Source organism: Typha latifolia, chromosome 10 (assembly GCF_019914945.1).
Source record: "Typha latifolia isolate L0001 chromosome 10, TyphaL0001v2, whole genome shotgun sequence".
NCBI classification, from domain to species: Eukaryota; Viridiplantae; Streptophyta; class Magnoliopsida; order Poales; family Typhaceae; genus Typha; species Typha latifolia.
Genome location: NC_133095.1, coordinates 1,653,194 through 1,677,136, shown reverse-complemented (window position 1 = coordinate 1,677,136; position 23,943 = coordinate 1,653,194). Strand labels below are relative to the sequence as shown.

Genomic DNA, 23,943 nt, shown 5'->3' with positions numbered 1-23,943 from the left:
TCTAATTGCTCACTTTTCTCCTAGCTTTCCCCCCAAAACATCACATCTCGCTTATATTCGACACATGTCCAAATGGGATCCACCAGCTTTATTGCAAATCGATCTTTATCTCCAACTTGGTTGGATACGAGTTCCAGTGAAACCCATCACATTAAATGCGAGTGCTCTGTCCTCCCTCCTCTCTCAATTTCTTCCCATCTTTTTCCATTATATCATAGTTCATAAAACCTATTTCTTATTTATATTTTTAATAAATACTAAGAGTTCATGTCACAACATAATGCGTAACAAATAAACGCAATAATAATAAGCATATAGTATGGAATTTTAGAAAAGAGAATGTTTTTCTTTTTTGTCATAGAAAAAGAGAAGAAATACGGAGAGAAAAAAAAAAGCTTATAGTTTTTTATTTTGTTCCCTTTAGCGGTCTAAATGATCAATGGAGAAGAAAAGATTGTTGACCTTAGATCACAGATCGAAAAAAAGATAATTTTCTTGTTGCTGCAAATTACCCCTTTACATAAACCGGGGGTGAGTTTTTCTTTTTGGAGAAAAGAAAAAAAACCCACTTTCCACTACTAGCAATCAATCTACCTCTTCTAGCATTTGCAGAGGAAAAAAAGAAAGAAAAAAAGAAAAGAAAAGAAAAAAAAAAAAGAAGTAGTACAGGAACAGCCTTCAGAGATGCACCAACCCAATGCTCTGAGAGAGTCTGAGGGTGAGAAAGCAAAAGTAGATAGCGAGGAGCCCAACTCCCAGCATCTTATCCAACTTCATGTCCTTCCTCGGCAAAATAACGAGGGCCCACAACAGCCCACCTATCATAAACCCCACAATCTCAAACAGGGCTGGGCCCACTGGGATCACAAAGGGATTAGGGTGCACAGCCCAAGCTGAGACCACCAGAGACAACCCTAACCCAGCTAACGTGTTAAAGATGGGCCCAGCATAGCATCCTGAGATTGCAATCTGGGCCCCATCCTGGCCACCATTCATGGCCATGGCGACATTTGCGATTAGGTCCCCAATGGAGTTCCCCCATGCAAGCACGGTCAACCCTAGAATGGCAGGGCTTATTCCAAAGACGTAGCCCATGGAGACCAACAGCCCAACCAGCTCCTCCGCTATGATGTATGTCCACAGGACGCTCATCAAGAACCCTCCTGCTAGCCATGGGAACAAGAACTTCTTCGGTGGGTTCGTTTTTAGGGTCGTGTGAAGTGCGAAGAGACCCAACACGAACCCAACCAGGCTTGCGTACAGGTAGATGGTCAAGCCTTCTTTGGAGCCCAGCACTCCTTTCTTTGAGTTCCAAAGGGTTGCGATTAGGACCGGTGCAAGTGTAGCTGAAGCCACTGCGAATGGCCTTGACCACCTCTCCTCTGAGACATCTGGAATTGTTAGCCTCCTTGGGAGGTATAGAGGCATGTCTATGAGGTAGAGGAACCATCGGAAGTAGTACGGCATCATCGTCGTAAGCCTGACGTACGTCGGCGACGGCGGCGGCTGCGAGTTATCTTCTTCCTCTTCTTCTTCTTTCCCTTCTGAGCTCATTTCTTTTTCGAGCGAGATAGGAGTGTGGAGGTCGTCCTTGGTGCCGTCGAGCATCGGCACGAGCATGTGGTCGTACTTCTCCCTGCAGAAGTGCGTCGCGGAGACGATGGAGACGTAGACGAAGTAGAGGGATGTGAATGCCATGGCGCCCCATATGTTGACCCTTCCTGTTAGAATATATAAAAATAAGATTATCATTTTTTACCAGCTTAAAAACTTTTATTAGAGTTATTATTGGCTTGAGAGCGGCAAATCATACCGACGATAAGTATCACGAGAAGGGACGAGAGCACGACGACGAAGAAGCAGACGTCGCGAACGAAGCTCGACCGGTCGACGCGAATAACATGCGATAACGAGCTGGCGCATATGTTAATGATTCCAACGACGACGCACGAGACGAAGAACGCGCCGCCCAGCACGCTGCAGAGCCCGACCTCGCCCGAGCCCGCACGGAACGAGACGATGCTCGCGAACACATCCGGCGAGCCGTTGCCGAGCGATAACAGCGTGACGCCGGCGATGGTGGGGGAGAGGTTGAGCAGCCGCGAGAGGCTCTCAACCGAGGAGCAAAAGTACTGGGAAGCAGTGTTACCTAACAAATAAAACAACACCAAAAGCCACATAACTAGGAATGCGTATCCTATCGGAGGGTAACTCCCACAGAGGCAGTAGAAGACTCTGAGATAGTTAACATATCCTTGGGAGACGCAAGGGATGTGAGTTTGCAAGTAGTGGCACTTCTCGTGGTGCTCTTTGAGCTTGTGCAGCTCAATGCAACCAAACCCTCTAGGAGTTTGAAGGCTAGACGTGAGATGGATCGAAGTGGTCGGAGAACGGATGTGAGATGTTAAGAAGAAGCACAAGAGAAGGAACGATGCGTTTATGAAGGCTTTGAGCTTGCTCGAGAGAGTGAAAGCCATTTGATCGATCAAACTGGCATGCACAAAGAGGCTTAGAACAAGTGTTCGATCCAAGACATGGGTGGAGAAAGGCTCAGAAGAAGAAGTGTTTCGATCCAAGACGACATGGGCTTTGCTCGATCTACGCCGGCCTTTGAGGTGACAAGTATGAGAGGAGTTGGATTGCTTTGGATTCCTCACCATTATATAGGCTCGTTTGTTGAGTGTGAAAAAAGAAAAGGGACGTCCTTCTCTACTTGGCGGACTCTGAATGGCCGTCAAATCCTTCCTGCAGCCCAGGGATACAGAGGATCCGGTTCCGTTAATGGCGTAGTAAGGCTATTCCAAACTACTGGAGGATTAGCTGCCCAGCGGCGTCCATCAAATACCGTTGTTTTGTTAAACAATTGGTGGGTCTGAGAGAAATAATGTACGTGGTTGGTGGTTTCCGGTGTTTGGTGTGTGAAGAGAGGCGATTCGAAAATTTAAGGGTGAATAGAAGTGGATGGCCTGGTTCACATGTCATGTCGTATGGACCATTTTTTTAAACGTTCAGAACATTCTGGAGGAAGACATTTCCACGAAATTTCCCAAATCCCAAGAATACTAGTACCATAAGATAACATAACTAACTCTTTTATATAAAGGATCATATCTCAATAGGCCAAAGTTTTAAAAATATACGATGAATCCAAAATACTCTCAACCGGTTGACCAATAATAAATAGGGTTTCTCCTTTCATGCAAACCTTCTGAAATAATTTATTCAGTTTATATCTTTCTAAATTTGATATTTATATATAGTGCTTTCTGTTAAAAATATAGGATAATTATAATTATACTCCTGACCTATATTATTCTCCGAATAATTTCTCTGAATATTTTTTTTATGATGAAAAAAATTAAAGAATTAAGATACCCCCAAAAGAGGGTAAGATAAATTAAATTTTATCTTTTTTCTCACTAAAGTATAATTAAAAATATATCGTATAGCTATTCACGTGATTTTTCAACAAAAATCTAAGGCTATTTGATACATTTTCAATAGTTCAGAAGATCTATATATTACAACAACAAACGATAATAGTTCAGAGATTTAAGTGTAATTAATTCTAAAAATATCTATCATATTTTTATTTTTTTGTCTGCAAAATTACTAACCTTTTAACTTGAGGTATCAAAAAATAACCACAAGGTAGTCCACACAAAAACATTGAATTTTCTGCGCAGGAATAAGAAAATTTTGAAATAATATATATGCTAGAAAAACCCTAATAGATAACATGAGGAGCATAGCCATTATAAATATCGTTATATTTCAACATATATGTCCTGCATTAGTCCTACTTGTTGCATATTACTCCATGGATTATGCTTTTTATATTTCAAAACTTCCCTTCTAACGTTTAGCATAGGTGTAATTTCCTGAGATAATATGCTATAGATGCTGAAGTTTAAACTGTGTACAGGAGAGTGACTTCTTTTGATCTGATTCTCAGAACAAGAAGTTGTAATATAAAAAGTTCCTTGCAAATAGGCTTGTGTTCTTTATGGATTCTTTATCCTTCCTAATCAATAGGCTTTCGCCAAAGGAAGAAGTATTTTGGATAGTTTTATGGCTGCTAATTATTATTATTATTATCTTGGTCTAACATAAGTAAATCATAAGGCTTACTTATCAAATGGGATATTATCAGGTGAGGTATCTTTTAAAAATAATTGCGGCTGAGGAATCTTTTTTCTTTTATTTTTTTAGACAAAGCCTGTGACATATATCATTCATAGATGTTTACAAGCCTAATATAAAAATAAAAATGGCACGATAAGAATATACATTGCATCGAGCTCAAAGGGCACATAGAATAAAATAAAAAATATCGCCCAAAATAGCTACAATGATATAAAAGACTTAGCTTTCAATATTTCGTTATGACCATTATGGATTTGGGTCGGCCAAAAAGTAAATCTACATAAAATAGAGAAAAGATATCGAAAATGGCAAACCTAGATCACTATAAGTCCAGCAGCGAGCTGTATAGCTCGGCATTGATAGATAGTAGAGGTAGTGGCGATGGAGAGGAGGGGAGCAGTGAAGATACAGAGGGGCGACGTTGAAAGAAAATGGAAGGTGGCAACGGAGAGGAGAGCCCTAGCACGAAAGATGAAGAGACGGAGGACAAAGAAGAGAAAGAAGTAAAAATAGAAAAAAAGAAGATAGGAAGAAAGATTATGAGAAAAAAAAAAAAAGAGAAAAAGATGCTAAGGGGAGATAGAAGAAACAATTGGCAACAACATCATATTATTCTTGAAGGAATCTAAAGGTTTATTCTCCTTTTTATTTGAATCTATCTTAAAGTTCAAGATCAATTTCTAGAAACCTCGTTGCTCTTGGATCCTTAATACTTTTGATTGTTCCTTGGCAGCTTCGCTTTCGATCAGATATCTGAGACTACCATTTATACAAGGCAAATGAACTTTCTATTTAGGATTGGCAGCAAAATTAAGAGGCGATTATCGAGATGGTCCCCTAAATTACTTTTGATTAGTGGCAGGGTTGTCCTTGTAAATTCAACTTCTCCAGAAAGGAGGTTCTTCTTCTTGCAATGGTTTTGACTGCCTTGTCATTGGAAATTGGGTTGCAAGTCAAAGGATCAAGTAGGTCTTAGTGTTCCGAAATCTTAGATATGCTAATATCTCTCTCTACTGTGCAAATGGTGGTGGAAACTTGTCAATAAGGAATTATATCTAGCCCTATTCTATTCCTTCGTGGTTTCTCCTCCTTTTATTTTGCTCTCCTTTTTGGAAAGAGCTGCTAAAATTCTCTTATAATTTTTAAAACTTAATTCAATTTTATTCTTTTTTTAGAGAATGATTGCTCATTTCAACATCAAGAAGAATTACATCAAGTTATGAGCATAAACATTATTTGCTCGATAAGTAAAATACACCGATAAAGAGGAGCATTGCATAACAAATGTTGACCACTTGAAGACCCTCCAAATTTTTTTAGGTTATATTGTCACCCCTAAAAATGTTAAAAAGTCTAATGTCACGTTTCCGTTAGTGTACCGTCAGAAAAATTGGCGAGTCAGCTTACGTGACAATTATATTAGACGTAATTAATTATAAATGACCTAAGTGCCCTCATAATTTTTACACAACCCATTAATAAAATTAGGATAAAAAATATTATAATAAAAATTACTTTTCCTTATTATTATATTCAATCCTCTTCCTCCACTCTTCACCACCTTATTCTCTCCCTCCCTCATTCATTCCCCCACTTATACTCTCTCCTTCCCTAAGCTGTCGCACCGCGTGGGACGGGGAGGCCATGACGAGCTCCCTGCCATGCTGTGTGGAAAGGAGAGGTCGCGACGACTAAGGAGAGAGAAGAGGGTAGAATGAGTGGAGAAAGAAGAGGGTAGAATGAGTGGAGAAAGAAGAGAGAAGAGAATAAAGAGAGAAGAGAGTAAGTTAGGAGAGGCCAAAGATAAGAGAATAAGATATTTACTATTAATTTTTTTTAATTAATAATATTGTGATAAATTAATTAGGTATATAATTGATTATTATGTATTTTTCATCACTGTCTTTACTAGTTTTATTTGCCCCAAAATTTAGGGGTGACATTGTAATTTAAAAAAAATTAGGAGGTCTCCCTAAGTATCGGGTATAGTTCGTTTGGTGTCACCTAATTAACCCTTTCTTTAATATGCTAAAGTAGTACTTATTTGCAAATAACATGCATTTTAATTAATACTTGCTAATGCGATCGTTAAAGGGAATTATCTTGCAAATTGTCATCCAGATAAAGAAATTATTTATTATTTACATAAAAAGAAAACGAGCGATAAGATAAAGCGTGTAGCTTTGCCTCCCTCTCGCTCTCTTTTCCCTCTCTCTCTCTCTCTCACAGTCGCGCTCCAGAGCCCAGAGGGATATAGAAGAAGAAGAATGCTCGCATACCCTAGCCTCCATGGCGTAGCTCATTCATCTCCACCGTCCCTTCTGCATCCATGCCGGTCTAGGAGGCTCTTCTTGACCTCCTCCTCGTGCCGTTGCTCTCCTCGGCCCTCGAGGCTGTCCTTGAGCTCCCTCTCCTCGCTCCAGTCGCTAAGGATCAAGAAATGGTCTATGGTTAGGGCTATGGTGGATTCGCAGCAGTCGGAGAGCGTACTGGAGTCGTCGGAAGATGGAGTCGTCCCGGGTCCCCAGAAGTACTCCGTGAAGATCCCAGTGGGCAACAGACACGTGAGTTTTCCCGTCTTAATCTTTTGTTTTTCGTTGGTACGTTTGTAGGTGAAAAGATATTTTGAGCTTGTCCTAAGAGTTTTGGCCTATTGATGTGAAATTTTATTTTAATTGTCGACAATAATGGGCTTGGAACTTTTGGCAAACGATTTCTCGGTATGTTATTGCCATCTAGGTGGAGTTTGATTTCTCTGTCTAAGTAAGTGCCATTACTTGCCCTACTAAGTTGAAAATTTTTGTTTAACAAAAAAAAAAAAAGAAGGTTCTTCCATACCTCCCCCGACCCGATTTGATGTTGATATAGTGAAGCTTCTAGTCTCAGCTTGATTTCTCTTTCTAAAAAGTGTCACAATTCTTAATTTCATTGCCTATCGACATGGAACTTCTTGCTTTGTGGGACATATTTCTTTCGAGTAAGTTGGATTTTATAAGTAATGTAATTTTTGCCAGGTTAGTTTATTTTTTCTGGTTCATGTACAATATTAATATGAAAAGATGTTCTCCCTTCTCTAAACCCAATTCGATGTATTGTCTAATTGTGCTAACCAGACCCGATTTATGTTCTAGATCCTGGTGGAGACAGGCCATATTGGGAGGCAAGCTAGTTCTTCTGTGATGGTTACTGATGGCGAAACTGTAAGTTGAGACCTTGTTTGATATTATTTTGATATCTTCTTTTGATTAGTGAAGTGGTTGACAAGATGAAAGGCCACACAGTAATGGAACTAGATGGACATCCATCTGGAGAATTATAAAAAAACTCAAAGGCATTAGCAAAGGGCTTACATGATATAGCAATGCATGTTGTTAAAATCTATCATAGTACTACATGGTCTCTCTGCATCTAGAAGAGGAAGAAAAGGCACATTTTGGTGAGAAGAGACCAAGAAACTTGAGAATTGTTTGGGACCAGGTGGATAATTGAAAAGGTTATAGAATATTCTGTTTCCTATGTTTACATGCTCCACATTGGTTTTGATAATTAATTTATGATCATATATCTTGGAATATATTGGAAGAGGTCATGCTCCATCAGCTAACCTTGTTGTTGTTGTTATCGTTATCGTCGTCTAATTTGATATCTTGATTTATACCTGATCTTATTATTTTTTCTATTTTAAACAAATTATCTTCTATACAGATAAGCATGTTCAAATGCTTAATTTTGGAGGATGATATCTAACATTTAGTTTATACCTAATATTTTCATTTCTCCATTTTATATAAATTATGCTTTATACTAGAATAAGCTTTCTCAAATGGTTTATCTTGGAGGATGATCAGTAATTATTTAACTTCTAAATCTCATTGGAAGTTCTTTTGACTTTGACAGATTGTCTATTCTTCTGTTTGTTTGGCTGATGTTCCTAGTGAGCCTTCTGATTTCTTCCCACTGTCAGTTAATTATCAGGAACGGCTTTCAGCTGCAGGACGGACTAGGTATAATTTGAATGATTTTCCTCATCATTATTATGTTTATGTTTATCAACTTGTAATTGTTTGGGCCACCGGTTTCAGTGGTGGGTTCTTCAAACGGGAAGGAAGGGCGAAAGACCATGAGGTACGAGGACTTAAATTCCAAAATGGAGCATCTAATTTTATTGTATCAAACTTCTGTATTATTTTGATATTCTCTTGTTTCTTGTCTTTCTTGTGTGCTATACTGTATGATTGCTTCTGTGCTGGGAAAGCTGAATACTCTTAACTTCTATCTTCTTTATGGTTGGCCTCTTTTATGGAAAATTAAAATTTTATCCATGGGCCATTTCCAGATTGATCAATAATTGCTTGCAATGATTAAAGAAATAACAATGGATCCTAAAATCGGCTAATCCCGAGTTGGATCGGCCATATCTGATCTCGATCTAGACTGGTTTCGGTCTAGGATTGACTGGGTATCGTCGTATCGGCCGAAATCAATAATATCGGTTGAAACTAATTTTAAAAAAAAAGATTTAGGTCTAATTTAAAATGTATTTAATCTAGAAGATGTTAGTAATTGACGTTATAAATTGTTTTTTTTCCCAAATTTTTTAGTTTTACTCTCTATCTCTCACACACATTCTCCTCCCACTCACACTTTATCGTTCATTTGATGACTGATCTGATGAGCACCTAGACTAGTTCAAACTTTGATGAATGTAGGGGAGCTTTTTTTTATTTCTCTTTTTCCTCTTTCTCACTTACTTTTTAACTCCTATTTTTTACTGCTATAGAATAATAGAAAAATTTGTCAAATTTAAGTCAGAATTCATTATAGTTTTCAGTGAGTTTTTTCTTTACTTTTTAAACTTCATATGTGACTAATTTTTATTTTCTTATTTTTCATTAATTTTTAGAAAATTTTCTGCATTTTAAATAATATTTAAAATTTTACGTAATTAAAAATAGTCTGATTCGATATCAGTGGCTGATACATATTGCTTTTTCTAACTGCAGATCCCGATTCCGATACCTAGTTTTGAAACTATGGAAATAACAATAGGCTTATAATATGTATTGACTTATTCTTTCTGTTATGAGAGATATGATGTCAATACACTCAATTTGGTAGGGATTGCATATGATACTGCTCTAATATGCTATGCCATTTTCGTATAGTATAATGTGAGCAGCATCTATGCCCCTTTCATCACAGATATACACATACAACACACTGGTTTTGATGAAAAATAGCTATACTGTCAGCTCATTTAGATATCATATCTTTTTCTTTTGAGTGCTATGCAATGATAGTACAACATAGTATGCATTTTTCTCTTATTTAATTCCAGATTTCAGTACAGATTCATATATTTTGTTACATGCGCAGGTTCTCATCTGCAGGTTGATCGATAGACCCTTGCGTCCTACCATGCCAAAGGGCTTCTACTATGACACACAAATTTTATCTTGGGTAAGACATCCTGTCATTAATTATTTTCTGGGATTCAGTCCTTAGATTTGTTGCATACAGGGCGTTGCTTTTATTTCATTTTCCATCAGTACTATGCTCATTTAACATGTAATGAATTAAATGATGCCTTCTTTTGATTTTAAACTTTCCACCTAGGTCCTAGCTTCTCCATCCAGGGATAAACAGCATTTATACTTTTCTTATTTCTTACCTATGCACTATGTGGATAGAAGTAATTGCCTTTAGCTGGTCTATCATGTGAATGTTGAGTTATATACTGTGGCCTTTTATCAACATGATGCTGGATTTAATAGGATATGCATTAAGCTAAAATATCTGTATCCAATGATTGTAGGTCTTCAGCTATGATGGTCTTCATTCCCCTGATTGCTTGGCTGTCACAGCTGCTGGTATAGCAGTGTAAGTTAAACACCAGATCTTACCTGCTTTACAGCTAGAACTCGATGTTGTAAGGTAAACACCAAATCTTGCCTGCTGCTTATTTGCAGAGCTCTATCAGAAGTACCAAACACAAAAACGATTGCTGGTGTAAGAGTTGGCCTCATTGATGGCCAATTTATTGTAAACCCAACTACTAAGGAAATGGAGGAGTCTGAGTTAGATTTAATGATTGCAGGGACTGGTAGTGCTATATTGATGATAGAGGTATGTGTTTCGTGAACTTAGTCTTATTTCCACCACCTATGTTATATGCATTTATCTTGAATTTCAAACCTTTTTTGATCAGTTGTAGATGCTTTATGTTCTGCTAAGAACTTTGGCTGTCTAATTATGAACCATTGAACTGTCCAAATGTGCCACTTAATCCTTAGTAGCTATGTTCTACTTACACACTTGCTTTAAAATTGAAGCTACTATTAAGTTTCTTGTCCTTTTCTGAAACATATTAATGTAGTCGATGTGGGTTTCTACTTATTTTTCATGAAAACCACCCTTTCTGTTAGTGTGTAAAGTGCAAATATTTAAGAGCTATGCGAATATAATTTACCTTACTGAGAATGTTATAACTAAACAAAAACTCAAAACTGGATTAAGTAGTGGATAGCATAGCTTTCTGGTCAAACAAAGAGTAGGAAACTTAACATGGAAGAAAGAACAACCCGTGGAAATATGAGAAAAGGGAAAACGAAGCATAAAATGACATCCTCCTGATATATAGCCATTATAATATAACTTTATATTTCTGAAGTTTCAGTGCTTTGTTTTCTATGGTGATAGTAGCTTACCTGAAATAATTAGCAAAAGATCTATTCTTTATTGAATAGGTATTCCTGTAAGTCTATTATTGAATTTTGCCCCTATTTCTTGACAGGGCTACTGTAACTTTCTCACAGAAGAGAGGTTGCTTCAAGCAGTGGAAATAGGGCAGGTATATATGTTGTGGCCATGCTTATTGCTATATATCATATACAGTTTATGCTGTTGTAATACTGATAATACGGACTTTGGTCTCACTTAGTTTTTCACTTCTGCTGCATAAAGCATTTGCACGCTGGTCATGGTGTTGTGTCCATTTTCTTCCAGTTACACCTAATTCTTCACTGTTATGCTTAGCTTTGTGCCAACTTTTTGTTCAAGAAAATAATTCTCAATAATGCGCAGAGCATATTTTATGAGTTATTTGTTTTTTTATTTAAAATTTTCTTCTTTGTTCTTTTCTCTCACCCAAGTTGGTCCAACTCTAGACAATTTTATTAGCATTTATTCCTGCACTTGCTTTTGTAGATCATTTGTTCTTATTTCTATAGAATGAGGAACCTATGTGATGTAACTCTTTATTCTGGGGTTAACATCTTAAAACATATTTGAACAAACTTAACATGAATGCTTTTTTTGTTTCTGCAAGTATTCTGTTGAATATTTATGCATTTGATGAAAGATGTAATAATTCAAACTTAAGGCACCACTTTGAAATGCTTTGGATTGCAATATTTTTCATATAAACATGCATTTTCTGGAGTTTAATCTATGCCTTGCATGTGTAATTGACAATCTCCAAATATTTTTGGAATTTCCTGTGTGGTGTACATGCATAAGTTGTTATTTCCTGTATGCATATGTTGCATATGCATAAATTGTTACCTAGAACCAGTTAAACAGCTGCCATTTCTAAATTGAGAATGTGATAAACTAGCATTGTTTTCAATTACCTTCTGGTTGCAGATTTTGCATCACTGTCACATCTCTAATAATGTTCATTAAGATTATGTCAGTTTCTTTTTGCTAGTAGTATGCGATTAATTTTGAGTCGATGGTGAAGGTATATGGCATGGAGAAGGCATCGTTGATACTATTTCAAAGTACATTTTGTTTTCTTCTCCTGCACTCTTACTAGAAATGTACTGCAATTCCTAAAAATCATTTTCTTATGAAGAATATTTTTGCGAACTTACAATATGTAATCTCTTCTGCCTTATATCCTTCTCACTCGTTTATCCTGTTCATATAACATCTATATTCTTTTGTTACCAGGTGGCGATACGAAATATATGCAATGAGGTGGAGGCTTTGGTCAAGAAGTGTGGAAAACCAAAAATGGTTGAAGCTATAAAATTACCTCCTAGTGAGCTCTATAGGCATGTCGAAGTATGAACTTCCATCAGCTTTCCTTTAAGAATGCACATGTTTTTGTTAGAGATAATCCCTTTTCTGTGATTTCTTGACTAGTCTTGGACATTGTTATATGGTTCTAATATGTTGTATTCTGATTAATGCAACCTTTTTCTGTTGCCTCTTCGATTCCTTGAGTAATACTACTATCTGCAAGATTAATTATATGATTGAACTTCTAAAATGTTTTTCAGTCTCCAAATCTGCGTCTTTGGACTTATGACATCCTTCTGGTTCTCTGTTAGAAGTTAGAAATGCATGTTCTTTACTTCTTTTAGCAGAAAGTACTTGTCTCTGTGATGTAAAAAGTGTTTTCCTATGATCAACATTTCTTGCATTTATTGAGTGTGATTTTGCTGTGCTGAGAATTGTGTTCTACTGCCAAAAGTTACAGTCATTATGCTGCAGTACATGAAGCCATTAAGGTGTGCTCCTCTTGTTGTGTAGACCATCTCCTACTTGCACATGAAGGGAACCATATAGGTATAAAAGCGCCTGGAGCACCTGACTCAACCACTTAGGAATCATAGAAACACTGGAGAACCTATCTTAGAGTGTAATATTAGTTGGATGACATAAATTGTCTGAAAAATGCTTCAGGGCCCTGAAACTTTGCCGAACTGAGAGTTGCCCCACACTGAGGGTTATTTTGCGAGTATATTTGCCTTTCCTTTTCATGTGTCTACTGGCAGATTTGCAGAGCTACTTTTTTTTTGTGTGTATGTGTAGATTTCATGCATTTAGGTGCTGTAATGTAACGGCCACCAACAGTAATGAAATTGGTGCATGCCTGACAATACTCGATAGCATATACAGTCTTTAAATGATAAAACAAATGACAGCAGTATGTTACATAAAGTCCTGTGGCTATCTGCTAACTTGATCATCTTGTTTAACATTCATCATATGTGCCACTTGCAAGCAGTATTAGTTGCTGAATGACAGTTTTTCTGTTTGCGCAGGTAGTTTTTTGACTTTTCTAATATGAGATTTGGCAAAAAATTGTGCTATGTTCTAAGATCCAAGATACTTATGTTCAATTTAATTCATTAATCTATTCTGTATGCTGATATAAAATACTTTTTCTTATTCCTCAGGATATTGCTGGAGATGAGTTGGTGAAGGCACTGCAAATAAGAAACAAAATTCCTAGAAGGAAAGCTCTTTCTGCATTAGAGGAGAAAGTATTAATAATACTTTCTGAACAGGGGTATGTTTTCAAGGATGAAGCATCTGGAACTGTGGAAGTCTTAACAGATGATTATGAGGATGAGGACGAGGATGAGGTAGAAGTTATAGATGGTGAAGTGGATGAAGGCGATGTTCATATAAAGCCAATACCACGGAAGCCCATCCCTTTGGTAAGGGTCACTATTAAATCAATTGATGTCGTAATGTAAAAGTTCTTTTACTTTGAGCTCTCCTGGCTTAGCCATGTATAGCAATTATTCCTTTTTAACTTTCTTAATTTTGGTTAAGAGCCAGGTTTAGGGTAGGAAAACATGATCTATTTTGCATATGAGCTGTACACTGTAATTCTGTACTATGGTATTTATTCTAGTTGAGTAACAGAAATCCTAAGCGTGATGAATTGATGACTATTACGATTCAATGAAAATCAGCGGAAGTACAGTTTATTGAATTGCTAAAGGTATAAGTACCAGAAACCATTTTATGTTGAGCTCAGTTACCACTTGAAATAAGTCTTCTCCAGACTTGGTACGCTGAGATGAGTTGTTGAAATTTATAAGAAATAGAATCATTTGTTCTCCAGCTATATCATTTTCTTGAGTTTGTCTCTCATGCTTGTTGACTGCTGCTACGACCTGTTCTGCATTTGTGTCACTTGTCCTTTAGATAGCAATTAATTTTAAGCTGAAACCAATGGTTTGTCAAAGACAATTACCTTTTAACCATTACATGAGGTCTGGTTGATACATGTTCTTCTATAAATTTGAAATTAAGCTCATAAAAGATCATTTAGCATTAAAGGACATAAAATTCCAGAAGCGTTGGGATGGATCTCATGTCTGATTTCTTATCCACGAGGATAGAAGGAACTCAAATATGATATTTGCTGCTTCTGATTTCCTAGCTGCTTTGGATAGTCCTCAGCTAAGTTATGTTAATAGTTACGAACTTCTTTTCGCTTAGATTTCTATTATCACTCCAGTTCTCTAGGAAAAGTGAAGAGATTAGGACTCCTAGGTTCTTTTTCTACTTTTATATGCTTTACTGTCTTCTGTATGGCTATTGCATTTATGTATTTTGCTTATTTCTTGATTGATCATGATGCAATGCTGTTCATCTTGTTTACTCTGCCTACTTGCACTTAAAAACTTGAAATACTCCATGTTAAGTCAACATGAGCATCTACAAGGAAGTTACATTATTTATTTTTTCATTTTTGATGTGCGTTATCTTTATTTGTACAGTTATTCTCTGATGTTGATGTGAAGCTGGTCTTCAAGGAAGTTACATCTAAATTTCTGCGCAAGCGTATTGTGGAGGTGGACAGTTGTTCTTATCATTCATCTTTTTCCTAGGTTTAGTCTTTATTTTGAAACTCGACTCCTGTGCATGCTTTATTGGTTTTCTAGTATCCTTAGTTTAAGTTTGTGGCTTTGTGCTGACTGAAGGGTGGAAAAAGAAGTGATGGACGGAGTCCTTTGGAGGTTCGTCCAATCAATTCACAATGTGGATTTCTTCCCAGAGCACATGGAAGTGCACTATTTACACGAGGAGAAACACAGGTAAGGTAATGTGCTTGTCAATTTGATAAATTGAGGTCCACTGGTTTCCTTATTGGAATTTTTTCTATTTTGTGCCTTCCCTATTTCCAGTAACATAATCTTATCTAGACCCTGATTTCAAATTTCTACTACCAAGTGCTTTTCTTTTTCCAAAATTGGAAGTTAGATTGGATCTAGAATTAGACTTTGGAAGTATTTTTAAACAAATTCTGATGTGAATCTTGTTGGTGAAAAGACTTTTACTTTAAAGTTTGTAGTGATGCGAAAACTGTATGAAAAATATTAAAATATCCAGCTGAAATGATTTTATCAGTGACAATGTCAAACCAGTGCCTGGTATGTTTGGGCAATCTAACAAGCCACATCACAAATTCATCATTTAGAATTGAAGACAGCAACCTTTCTTTAACACTATTGCATTTTAACATGGAGCTCCAGGAAACCCTGTTGTAGTACTCTTCCACATGCTGAGCCAGTTTTTGTTGTATGGCTATCAAATATAGTATATGGGCTGTGTAGAAGGTTGCAAGTTTCACATACACTTTTCCATCTTATAATTTGCTTGGACATTACTTTGTTCTTGTTCAACTTTCCTAGCACAATATCCTGTGAATGTACTACAAAAAGGGATGTAAAGTTTGCTTAGGGTTTCCTAATCTAACAGCTTGTTCAGACACTGTATTCAATGTTCTTTCCAGCAACAATAACTTGAATTTTGCCTCATTTTTTCCATCAAGTTTAAACAAGTTGAATGCAATAATATTGTAATTGAAGAAGAAAGCCGCACTTGAATAATCAATTTGGCATTGTAATCATTGAGATATATAGGTGCGATTTGCTTACTACTTTTGTTCTACGACTTGCGAATCCTAATGATGCTGAATAGTTATGGTGGGTTCTTTCTGTGTGATTTTCTAATAATAGCATGCTTTTGTTTAGATATAGAGTAGATAATGTTTTGCTGATGTATTATGTTATTGATCTGTAGTCACTAGCAGTGGTTACTCTTGGGGATAAACAGATGGCCCAAAGAATAGATAACCTTGTAGATACGGAGGAATTGAAGAGGTTTTATCTTCAGGTATGTTAAATGGATCTCTCTGGTAAACCTAATTTTCTGAACACTAACCAATTTACTATTCATAAATATGCCACAAGTTTGAAAACAACCTTTTCAGAAACAAGGATAAGGCTGTTTATAGTTTTATATAATTTCTGTTTCAAACTTTCTTAATTGGCATCAATTTGTTCCTTGTTGCAGTACTCATTTCCACCATCCAGTGTTGGAGAAGTTCGGCGCATGGGAGCACCTAGTAGGAGAGAAATAGGTCATGGAATGCTTGCTGAAAGATCATTAGAACCTATTTTGCCCTCAGAAGAAGATTTTCCTTACACTATTCGTGTTGAGAGTACCATTACTGAAAGTAATGGATCATCCAGGTGATTCCATTGTCTCAATTAATATTCTTGAGGGATTTGATTTGATGCCTAATTCCTAGTGCACTTGAAATCTACTGCCTAGTTTGCATTATTGTAGAAAGGAGGTTGGAATCTTGTAGATCTTGCAATATTCTAAGTTGTCTATCTTGTAGTGCACAGGTCCAGATAAAGGTTGCCATTGGCAGGGCACCTTCGTGCGAGAGAAATGAGAGAGAAAGGGGAAGAAACAAGGGAGCCATCATGCACACCCTTGGCTCTCATGCGAGGGTTTTTTCTAAGTCACTTAGCTGTGAGGCATTTGATCATAATCAACGCCTCACAATGTTCACAATAACTAGTACTAGGATCACTTAAATCAGCCAATGGATCATAATCCTATGATTCTAAGGGGTCCGGATCCTGATCCAGGCCTTCCTTACCGAAGGTCTGAAATGTCTTTTAACCATGATCTGGATCGTTTAGTAAAATCAGGACCATAGGATCGTAAGATCGTACAATCAGGATCATGATTTTAACATGCATGTATCGGGAGATAAACTTCCTTGATCTCTCTAGTTTCTCTTGTAATTTGCTTATTAACTTCAACTGACATGGGGATATAGAAGAAACTAATAATGTGGCAATGGCCTAACAAGAGCTTATTGCATTCACATGTATTTTCTTGTGTAACAAAATCTTTTCATGTTGTCCTACCCTTTCCCCTTGTATTGCTGTTCCACTGTTAAAATTTATCTTTTGTTTAATGCTATGACTTTTGCAATTGATCATCAGCATGGCATCCGTCTGTGGAGGTTGCTTGGCACTTCTGGATGCTGGAGTTCCTCTGAAGTGCACTGTTGCTGGAATAGCAATGGGTCTGGTCATGGACACAATAGAATTTGGTGGAGATGGCCGGCCTCTTATTCTTTCTGATATCAGTGGATCTGAAGATGCTTCTGGTGATATGGATCTTAAGGTCCTGCTTTATCCCCTTTTAATTGTGTTCAACTCTTTTATTCAGCAACTATGCTAGTAAATTCATCCTTTCTGTCTTGGTGTATTCTGAATATCCTTCTAATGATATGCCATCATCTTGTATTGCAGGTTGCTGGAAATGAGAGTGGTATCACTGCTTTCCAAATGGATATTAAGGTTATATTTGTTATACCTGAGTGCATTTTAGAAGTTATTAAATATTAGGACCTCAAAAATATTATTGTAATTCTAACTTTGGTTTGTTAAGTATTCAAATAAACTCAATACATATGTTAATCAATCAGATTTCTGGAGTTACTTTACCAGTAATGGAAGAAGCACTTCGTCAAGCAAGAGATGGCCGAAAGCATGTTCTAAGTAAGTTTAATCTAGGGCTCTCGAAAAGGCTTATTGGCTCGTGAAGCTTGTGAGCTCAGCTCAAGTTCTAACTAAGCTAGACTCAGCTCAGCTCGAATTATCTTGATATATATATTTTTAATGTAATATAAGATATATTATCTATTTTATAATTTGCAAAAATATGTTCTAGCACAGTTCTTTGTGCGCTTCAACCTCAAATGAGATGGCTCGGGTTTGAGTCCTTGGTTATACATGTAAAGAGATTAATCTTTTTAATTGGTTGGGATGATATCTAGTCCCACATCACATCAGGAAACTAAGAAGTAGGAATTGTCTTTATATCATCTAAAATTATAGTATTGTAGTTAGGAAGTAAATATGTTATAAAACTTTTGAAAACTGTGCCAGCTTAAGCCGAATCAAGCCAGCTCGATAACTTTAGCGAGTCAAGCCCATATTATTAGGATTCTCTCGAGTTCAAGCCGAGCTCAAGTTCAGCTTCAACCAATTTCGAGCTGAACCGAGCCAGGCTTAGCTTGCTCAAGCTCGGCTCATTTACACTTTACATCCCTAGTTTAATCCTGAACTTTCGGATATTAGCTCGATCTATCTGACTACTAACTCATGAAAGATGCAAATTTATCAGATTCTGAGAAAAGGATGTCAATGCAACTAATTTACAGGGTAACTTGGGTGGGAGAGTGGCATGCCATGATTCCTTGAATACCAATTACCAGGATGGAACTAGTGCTAGGCAGCTAGTTGTTATGTAGTTAAATTTATGAGGAAAATCAATGCAACCAATTTACGTCTGAGTGTAGTTCCGCAAAAACTCAGTGGGAATGATTATCAGCTGAACTGGAAATGCATTTCTAATATTAGAGGGAATTAGCCAGAACAAAATAATATAAGTTAGCTTTCTCTCGGGCAGTCAATTTTATAGTGTTTGCATCTCTCCCATGCATAACTGCTACTAGTAGTCATGTTTTCTGCACTTCTATTGGGAGAGGTTTTGCAGTGAAAAGTCTACAAGAGTAACAAGATGCAGTTGGCACATAGCGGCAATAATGTATAGTTTAGTCAGTAATTTACCATTTCATGAGATGCTAAACAATATCCAGATAAAAATGGACATGCTGCTAAAGTGCTATCTAGAAAGATGCAATCTTTATTTTGTCAAGATGGTTTTTATTCATAGTTGGACAGCATTTTTTTTCTAATTCTAATAATTGTTCATAATTTTGTTGTTTCCTCAGACGAAATGTCCAAGTGCTTACCTCCACCATCCAAGAAACTTTCCCAGTATGCTCCGCTAATTCATGTTATGAAGGTCAGACTCTTAAATGGATCACCTTAGTTTATTCGAGTTATCCAAATATTGGATATAACCTTTTAATCTGTTCTTTAAATTCTGCACAATAATGTTCTAGGTCAAGCCTGAGAAAGTTAACCTAATAATTGGTTCCGGTGGGAAGAAGGTGAAGAGCATCATAGAAGAGACTGGCGTAGAAGCTATTGACACCCAAGATGATGGATTGGTGAGGACAAAATGAGAAATTATGTTGTTACTTTTATTTGTTTCCATTGTATTATCGTCAACTTTAGATTGCTGCATTTGACAGGTGAAGATTACTGCGAGGGACCTATTGAGCTTAGAGAAGTCAAAAGCTATAATAGCCAATCTGACAATGGTTCCAACCATTGGTGATGTTTACAGGTCTTATTTTCCTTCTCTTTAACATCTGGGACATTCCATGAATTATTGAATATATGAATCTCTTAGTACTTAACCTTTATTTCTAACTAGATATTTGGTTGCTTCTAAAGCATACAACCTTGGCTTCTTTATTTTTCATTATTCAGAGACTTGACAAACATATATATGTATATATTTTTGAATTTTTGTCCTACACTTCAACATTCTTTGTTACCAGGGACTTCCTTATTGCTTCTTGAGCATTCCATTATGTACCAATTGGCAAAATGCGACACATCATTTCTAATTTTAGCCAACATGAATTCAATGTTTATGGTCTTTTACGGACCACAATCGGGAACAATGATTAGTGGTGACCAAAGATTATATTTGTTCAGTCCTCATTATCATTTATTTAGAATCGCAGTTACTAGGTGATATCTAAGGTGGCATTTGGATGTAGTTTTACTCCTAAACCTGGTTAGCTACTATTATTTCTTAAACTTGAATAAGTTAGCTTAAACTGGTTTAAAAAAATATGGTATTTGGATATAAATCGGTTTAGTGGTGTCATGATTACACTTGATGTGATATAAAAAAGTAGTTGATGTGATATAAAAAGTAGTGAATTTAAGAGATATCTTCTATCAAATAGTCAAAATATCCTTTATAATGGATGGATGAGGAGAGAAGAAAGAAGAGAGAGGAAAGAGAGGGAGGGAAGAATTTAAGTGATGTATTTTCAAGGAAAATATGGTAATTGAATTTTGTTGGTAAATATAAATGATTGGATGAAAGAGGAGCGGAGAGGAGAGAAGAAGAATAGGTTTAAGTAGGTCGTCTTAAGCCTATTTTACCTTTGGTATTTGGATACTAAATCAATTTAGTGCTCACTAAACTGGTTCAAAAATAAACCTAAACCACATCCATATGTTGCCTAAGAGTGCCACCTGGAGAAGACCTGTCCATACATTTAACAGTTTGTAATACAGGCATGACTTGAAAACAAATTTCGGATACCATGATTGAACATCCAGTACCATCCAGAAAAAGCAAATAGTTGTGCAAATGTTCCTCTTTGAGCTGCATGACACCTCCTGTGGAAGAATTAGAAAAATGTTTCTCAGCTTATCTTTTCATTTCTTAATAAGGAGAGTTTAAGTTTTACTCTGAGAACTCAATTTAGCAGTTATATTGTTAAAGGCTCAAGAGAGAGGCCATCTAGATGAAGCATTATCCAGCAAAATTTGCAAACATCAATTCATTGATTGAAGATGAAATGCAGGCTATGGTTACTCATCAGTGACATGAATAAAATGATAACTAGTAAACATAAAAAAAGATTCCTACTTCAATTAACCCTTATTTTGACAGATCTAAATTCAGATCTTGCTCCTTCAAAATCAATTCCTCAGAACTTATATTGACAATAATCAAATAGTTACCTCCTGCTCTTACATTTGAAATCAATGTGTGTTGACAAATACATCATTGAAGTATTAAAACTTAGTAGATTCCATTATTAGATAGCAATTTTATACTTAAGTAATGGGTGCCAGAAAAATTTATAGCTGTACACAAAGTTCTATAAACATCTTCTGGAGTTGGCTGTTTCTATCGTGCACAAGTTTTGGATGTCACGGTGCTGTCCTTCAATGAAATTTAAAGGACTTTTGATTGTTATGTTGTGAGTATATCTTTCTTCTTTGTGTATGTTGGTGTGGAACTGTGGGTGTTCAGGATTTTATTCTTCTTTTCTTTGGGTTTGTGTTGAAGGATAGTTTCTCTTTTTTTTTTTTACAATTTTTCTTAACAAATTCGAAATCTGAGGCCTTTCTTAATAATTTTCCCAGGAATTGTGAGATCAAGTCGATAGCACCTTATGGAGTTTTTGTCGAAATTGTTCCTGGGCGTGAGGTATGTTTAACTTTCTTATAATGTTGGCTAAGAAGCTTAGCCAATAGACATGCCTTTTATGATAGTAATAATTCCTGTGCTGCAGAGAATGTTATTAGCGACAGTTTTCCTAGTTGTTACATGTTCAAGAGTTGAATATAGTGACCGACAAAAATTGGCACAAAAATCTTTCTTGTCATTGATCATTGAAACTTGATGCTACTGATGAACCATATTTATTTTGTCTACAGCTGCATATTTTCATATTCTCATATTGAAAGTGTCAGTTGTGATTCATTCTCTTATGCCTTATTAGTTTTCTGCCATGTCCTTTGTTGCCAGGGTCTATGCCATATCAGTGAGCTGAGTACAAATTGGTTAGCAAAGGCTGAAGATGTGAGGACAATGTCTTTCGCCTAATTCTATTTTTTAAACTTGTTACTTCTGTGAGCTTATTTTCTTATTTTCAGGTCTTTAAAGTTGGAGACCGTATTGATGTCAAACTTATTGAGGTTACTCTCTCTCTTTCATGTATTCCTGCTATAAACCATGAAAACTTATCTGTCAGCTTGAATCTATTTCTCCCTGATGTTACCAATTTCCAAAACCTTATGCATTAGTAACTTCTGCGCCTGTTCTTCTCTATCTAATTACAAGGAAGTTTATGTTATTTATTTAAGCTGGTTTAGAAAGACTGCCTAAAATGGACTTTTATCATCCTAGAGAGATTGAGGAATCAATTATTATGAGTAGGAATTATACACCGTAACTATTCTTGCTAACATTACTTGCTTTCTGGAGTGTTGATTATCTTACTTGCTTTCTGGAGTGTTGATTATCTTGTGATACAGATAAATGAAAAGGGCCATCTTCGATTGAGTCATCGAGCCCTACTTCCTGACGTAAATCCAGAGAAATCCGGTAGGCAACAAACAAGTAGCTCCATGAAAGAAAACGTACCTCCCCAAGATGGGGTTATTAAGATAGCGACAAGGAAACCTTTACGTAAGAATGAAAGCGAGCAGATTGGAGAACCACCTGAAAAAGCTAAGATGGACAAGGACCTTCAGAAGAAGGTCAAGACACCAGTAAAGGATTTTGCTTCAGAGCAAGGAAAGTCTGCTGGAAAGAAACAGGAGTTCACCAAGACATCAGTTAACATTGATATGAACAAACCAAAGAAGAGCAACAGTACAGCAGTTACCAGCATGGTTACTTCTGAAGATAAAGTCAGTTAATAGAGCAGCCGCTAAGCTCCAGTGGCAAGAATTCCAAAAGAGATACAGGGATAAAGTATCTTCAAATTTTGAGGTCAGAGGACGTACCTGGTTGGTCTCTTGGAGCTGAATAATTTGGTTTATAACAATTTATTTTACATAGGTTCAGGCTTCAATTGTTACTGTTTACTCGGTATCATGACCTTTTCTGGTGATTAAAAAGGTCATCTTACTGAAGTTTGAATAACAACTCAAGAACTTGCAAAAAAGGTTGCATGATGCAAGCCTTACAGTTACATAAGCGAAACCCTCAGTCATATGCATTCGGATTTTAGTCTTTTATGTAAAGCTTCTCTCTTCAATCATTGATCAATTACTCTTGGCTTCTCTTGACAGATTGTCCCTGCGGAGGTGCAATTCTTCTATTTTCTCCTCGGTGCAAGCAATCACATGATACTTTTATCATCTGTCGTATCCAGTACGAAGTTAAATTGATCTTGCGATCTTTTTCCCCCCCATTTTTGTAAGAGCTAAGTTAACGAAGTAGCTAGAGTGTATAAATTTTGATTCCACTGTTGTGGTTCTAATTTATCAAGTCATCGGCTATAAAAGATAATTAAAATTTTGTATAGTGAAAACCATTTATATAAGACAGCTACCAATCTGCTGACCTGGAATTTATCATCGGTTACTTGCTGCTTGCTTGCTATCCAATTCTTACAAAGGGTAGTGAGAATTTTGTGCTACAGGTAACGAGAGGAGAATAGATACATCTCTGCATAAAGCATGTGAAGTGGACCAGAAGCTATCTTGAAAGGCTGAACTTGAATTACTTATGCACGATAGAAGTTCAAAACTGAAGTGGGTTTCTCCATTACCCAAGAGCAAGTGAAACAGCTTATTTAGTGCGGTAGATTTTGTTTTACTTCAAGGTGATCTGTACTTCTAAGTGTTAAATCTACAGGTACTTTCAAACATATCAGGAGTTTTTGACTAAACTAATTTTATTTATTAAAATAGACCGCACCTCAAACAACATAATATGAAAAAATGTATCGTTTATTGTAGCTGTCAGGAGAACATAGATAAGTTCAACATTTTAATTTTAGATGTGTTATTTTTAAAGTAAATATTGATTTTATCAGTATTTTTATTGAAAGAAAACTTGAAATATTTCAGCGCTTTACTAAAAAAAAAAAAAATAACTATATCTTTTTATATTAAATATTGAATAGTTAATCGCATTATTGTTAAATGTGTTAAACCGTTTAATATTTTATTAAGATTTTGAACTGTTTAGTTTGGAAGATTATAACCTTATATTCAATAGTCTAATTTAGACATGATACGCTGTTGTGAAGATGAAAGATAATGAATGTAATAATTTTAA

At 36.3% G+C, this 23,943-nt stretch overlaps 2 protein-coding genes across 3 annotated transcripts; one reads left to right on the top strand and one right to left on the bottom strand.

Moving 5' to 3' along the window:
- Window positions 1-477: 477 nt before the first annotated feature.
- Window positions 478-2,621, bottom strand: LOC140795970 (cation/calcium exchanger 1-like). The gene is made up of 2 exons (XM_073148803.1): window positions 1,814-2,621; window positions 478-1,721 (listed from the first exon to the last, which is right to left on the bottom strand). Exons 1-2 carry the CDS (start codon window positions 2,475-2,477, stop codon window positions 679-681), a joined length of 1,707 nt encoding a protein of 568 aa, XP_073004904.1. The 5' UTR covers window positions 2,478-2,621; the 3' UTR covers window positions 478-678.
- A 3,706-nt stretch (window positions 2,622-6,327) lies between these two features.
- On the top strand, window positions 6,328-23,237 carry LOC140796921 (probable polyribonucleotide nucleotidyltransferase 1, chloroplastic). 2 transcript variants are annotated; one of them, XM_073150134.1, is made up of 25 exons: window positions 6,328-6,710; window positions 7,278-7,346; window positions 8,044-8,150; window positions 8,229-8,271; window positions 9,523-9,606; window positions 9,962-10,026; window positions 10,116-10,272; window positions 10,940-10,996; window positions 12,100-12,213; window positions 13,335-13,598; window positions 14,673-14,747; window positions 14,877-14,990; window positions 15,979-16,071; window positions 16,252-16,430; window positions 17,202-17,385; window positions 17,514-17,561; window positions 17,690-17,762; window positions 19,001-19,074; window positions 19,175-19,282; window positions 19,367-19,461; window positions 21,294-21,357; window positions 21,679-21,732; window positions 21,807-21,848; window positions 22,188-22,647; window positions 22,950-23,237. In XM_073150134.1, exons 1-24 carry the CDS (start codon window positions 6,414-6,416, stop codon window positions 22,572-22,574), a joined length of 2,847 nt encoding a protein of 948 aa, XP_073006235.1. In that variant the 5' UTR covers window positions 6,328-6,413; the 3' UTR covers window positions 22,575-22,647; window positions 22,950-23,237. The 2 variants fall into 2 exon arrangements, with proteins under 2 accessions (XP_073006235.1, XP_073006234.1); XM_073150133.1 differs by having other exon boundaries at window positions 22,188-22,664.
- The last annotated feature ends 706 nt before the right edge of the window (window positions 23,238-23,943 follow it).

Excerpts from the sequence above, each read along its gene's own strand:
- LOC140795970 (XM_073148803.1), bottom strand. The coding sequence starts at position 2,477 with ATGGCTTTCACTCTCTCGAGCAAGCTCAAAGCCTTCATAAACGCATCG. Across the intron at positions 1,722-1,813 it reads TCTCGTGATACTTATCGTCG|GAAGGGTCAACATATGGGGC; the intron begins GTATGATTTGCC and ends ATATTCTAACAG.
- LOC140796921 (XM_073150134.1), top strand. The coding sequence starts at position 6,414 with ATGCTCGCATACCCTAGCCTCCATGGCGTAGCTCATTCATCTCCACCG. Across the intron at positions 16,431-17,201 it reads GAAAGTAATGGATCATCCAG|CATGGCATCCGTCTGTGGAG; the intron begins GTGATTCCATTG and ends ATTGATCATCAG. Across the intron at positions 19,283-19,366 it reads ACACCCAAGATGATGGATTG|GTGAAGATTACTGCGAGGGA; the intron begins GTGAGGACAAAA and ends TGCATTTGACAG.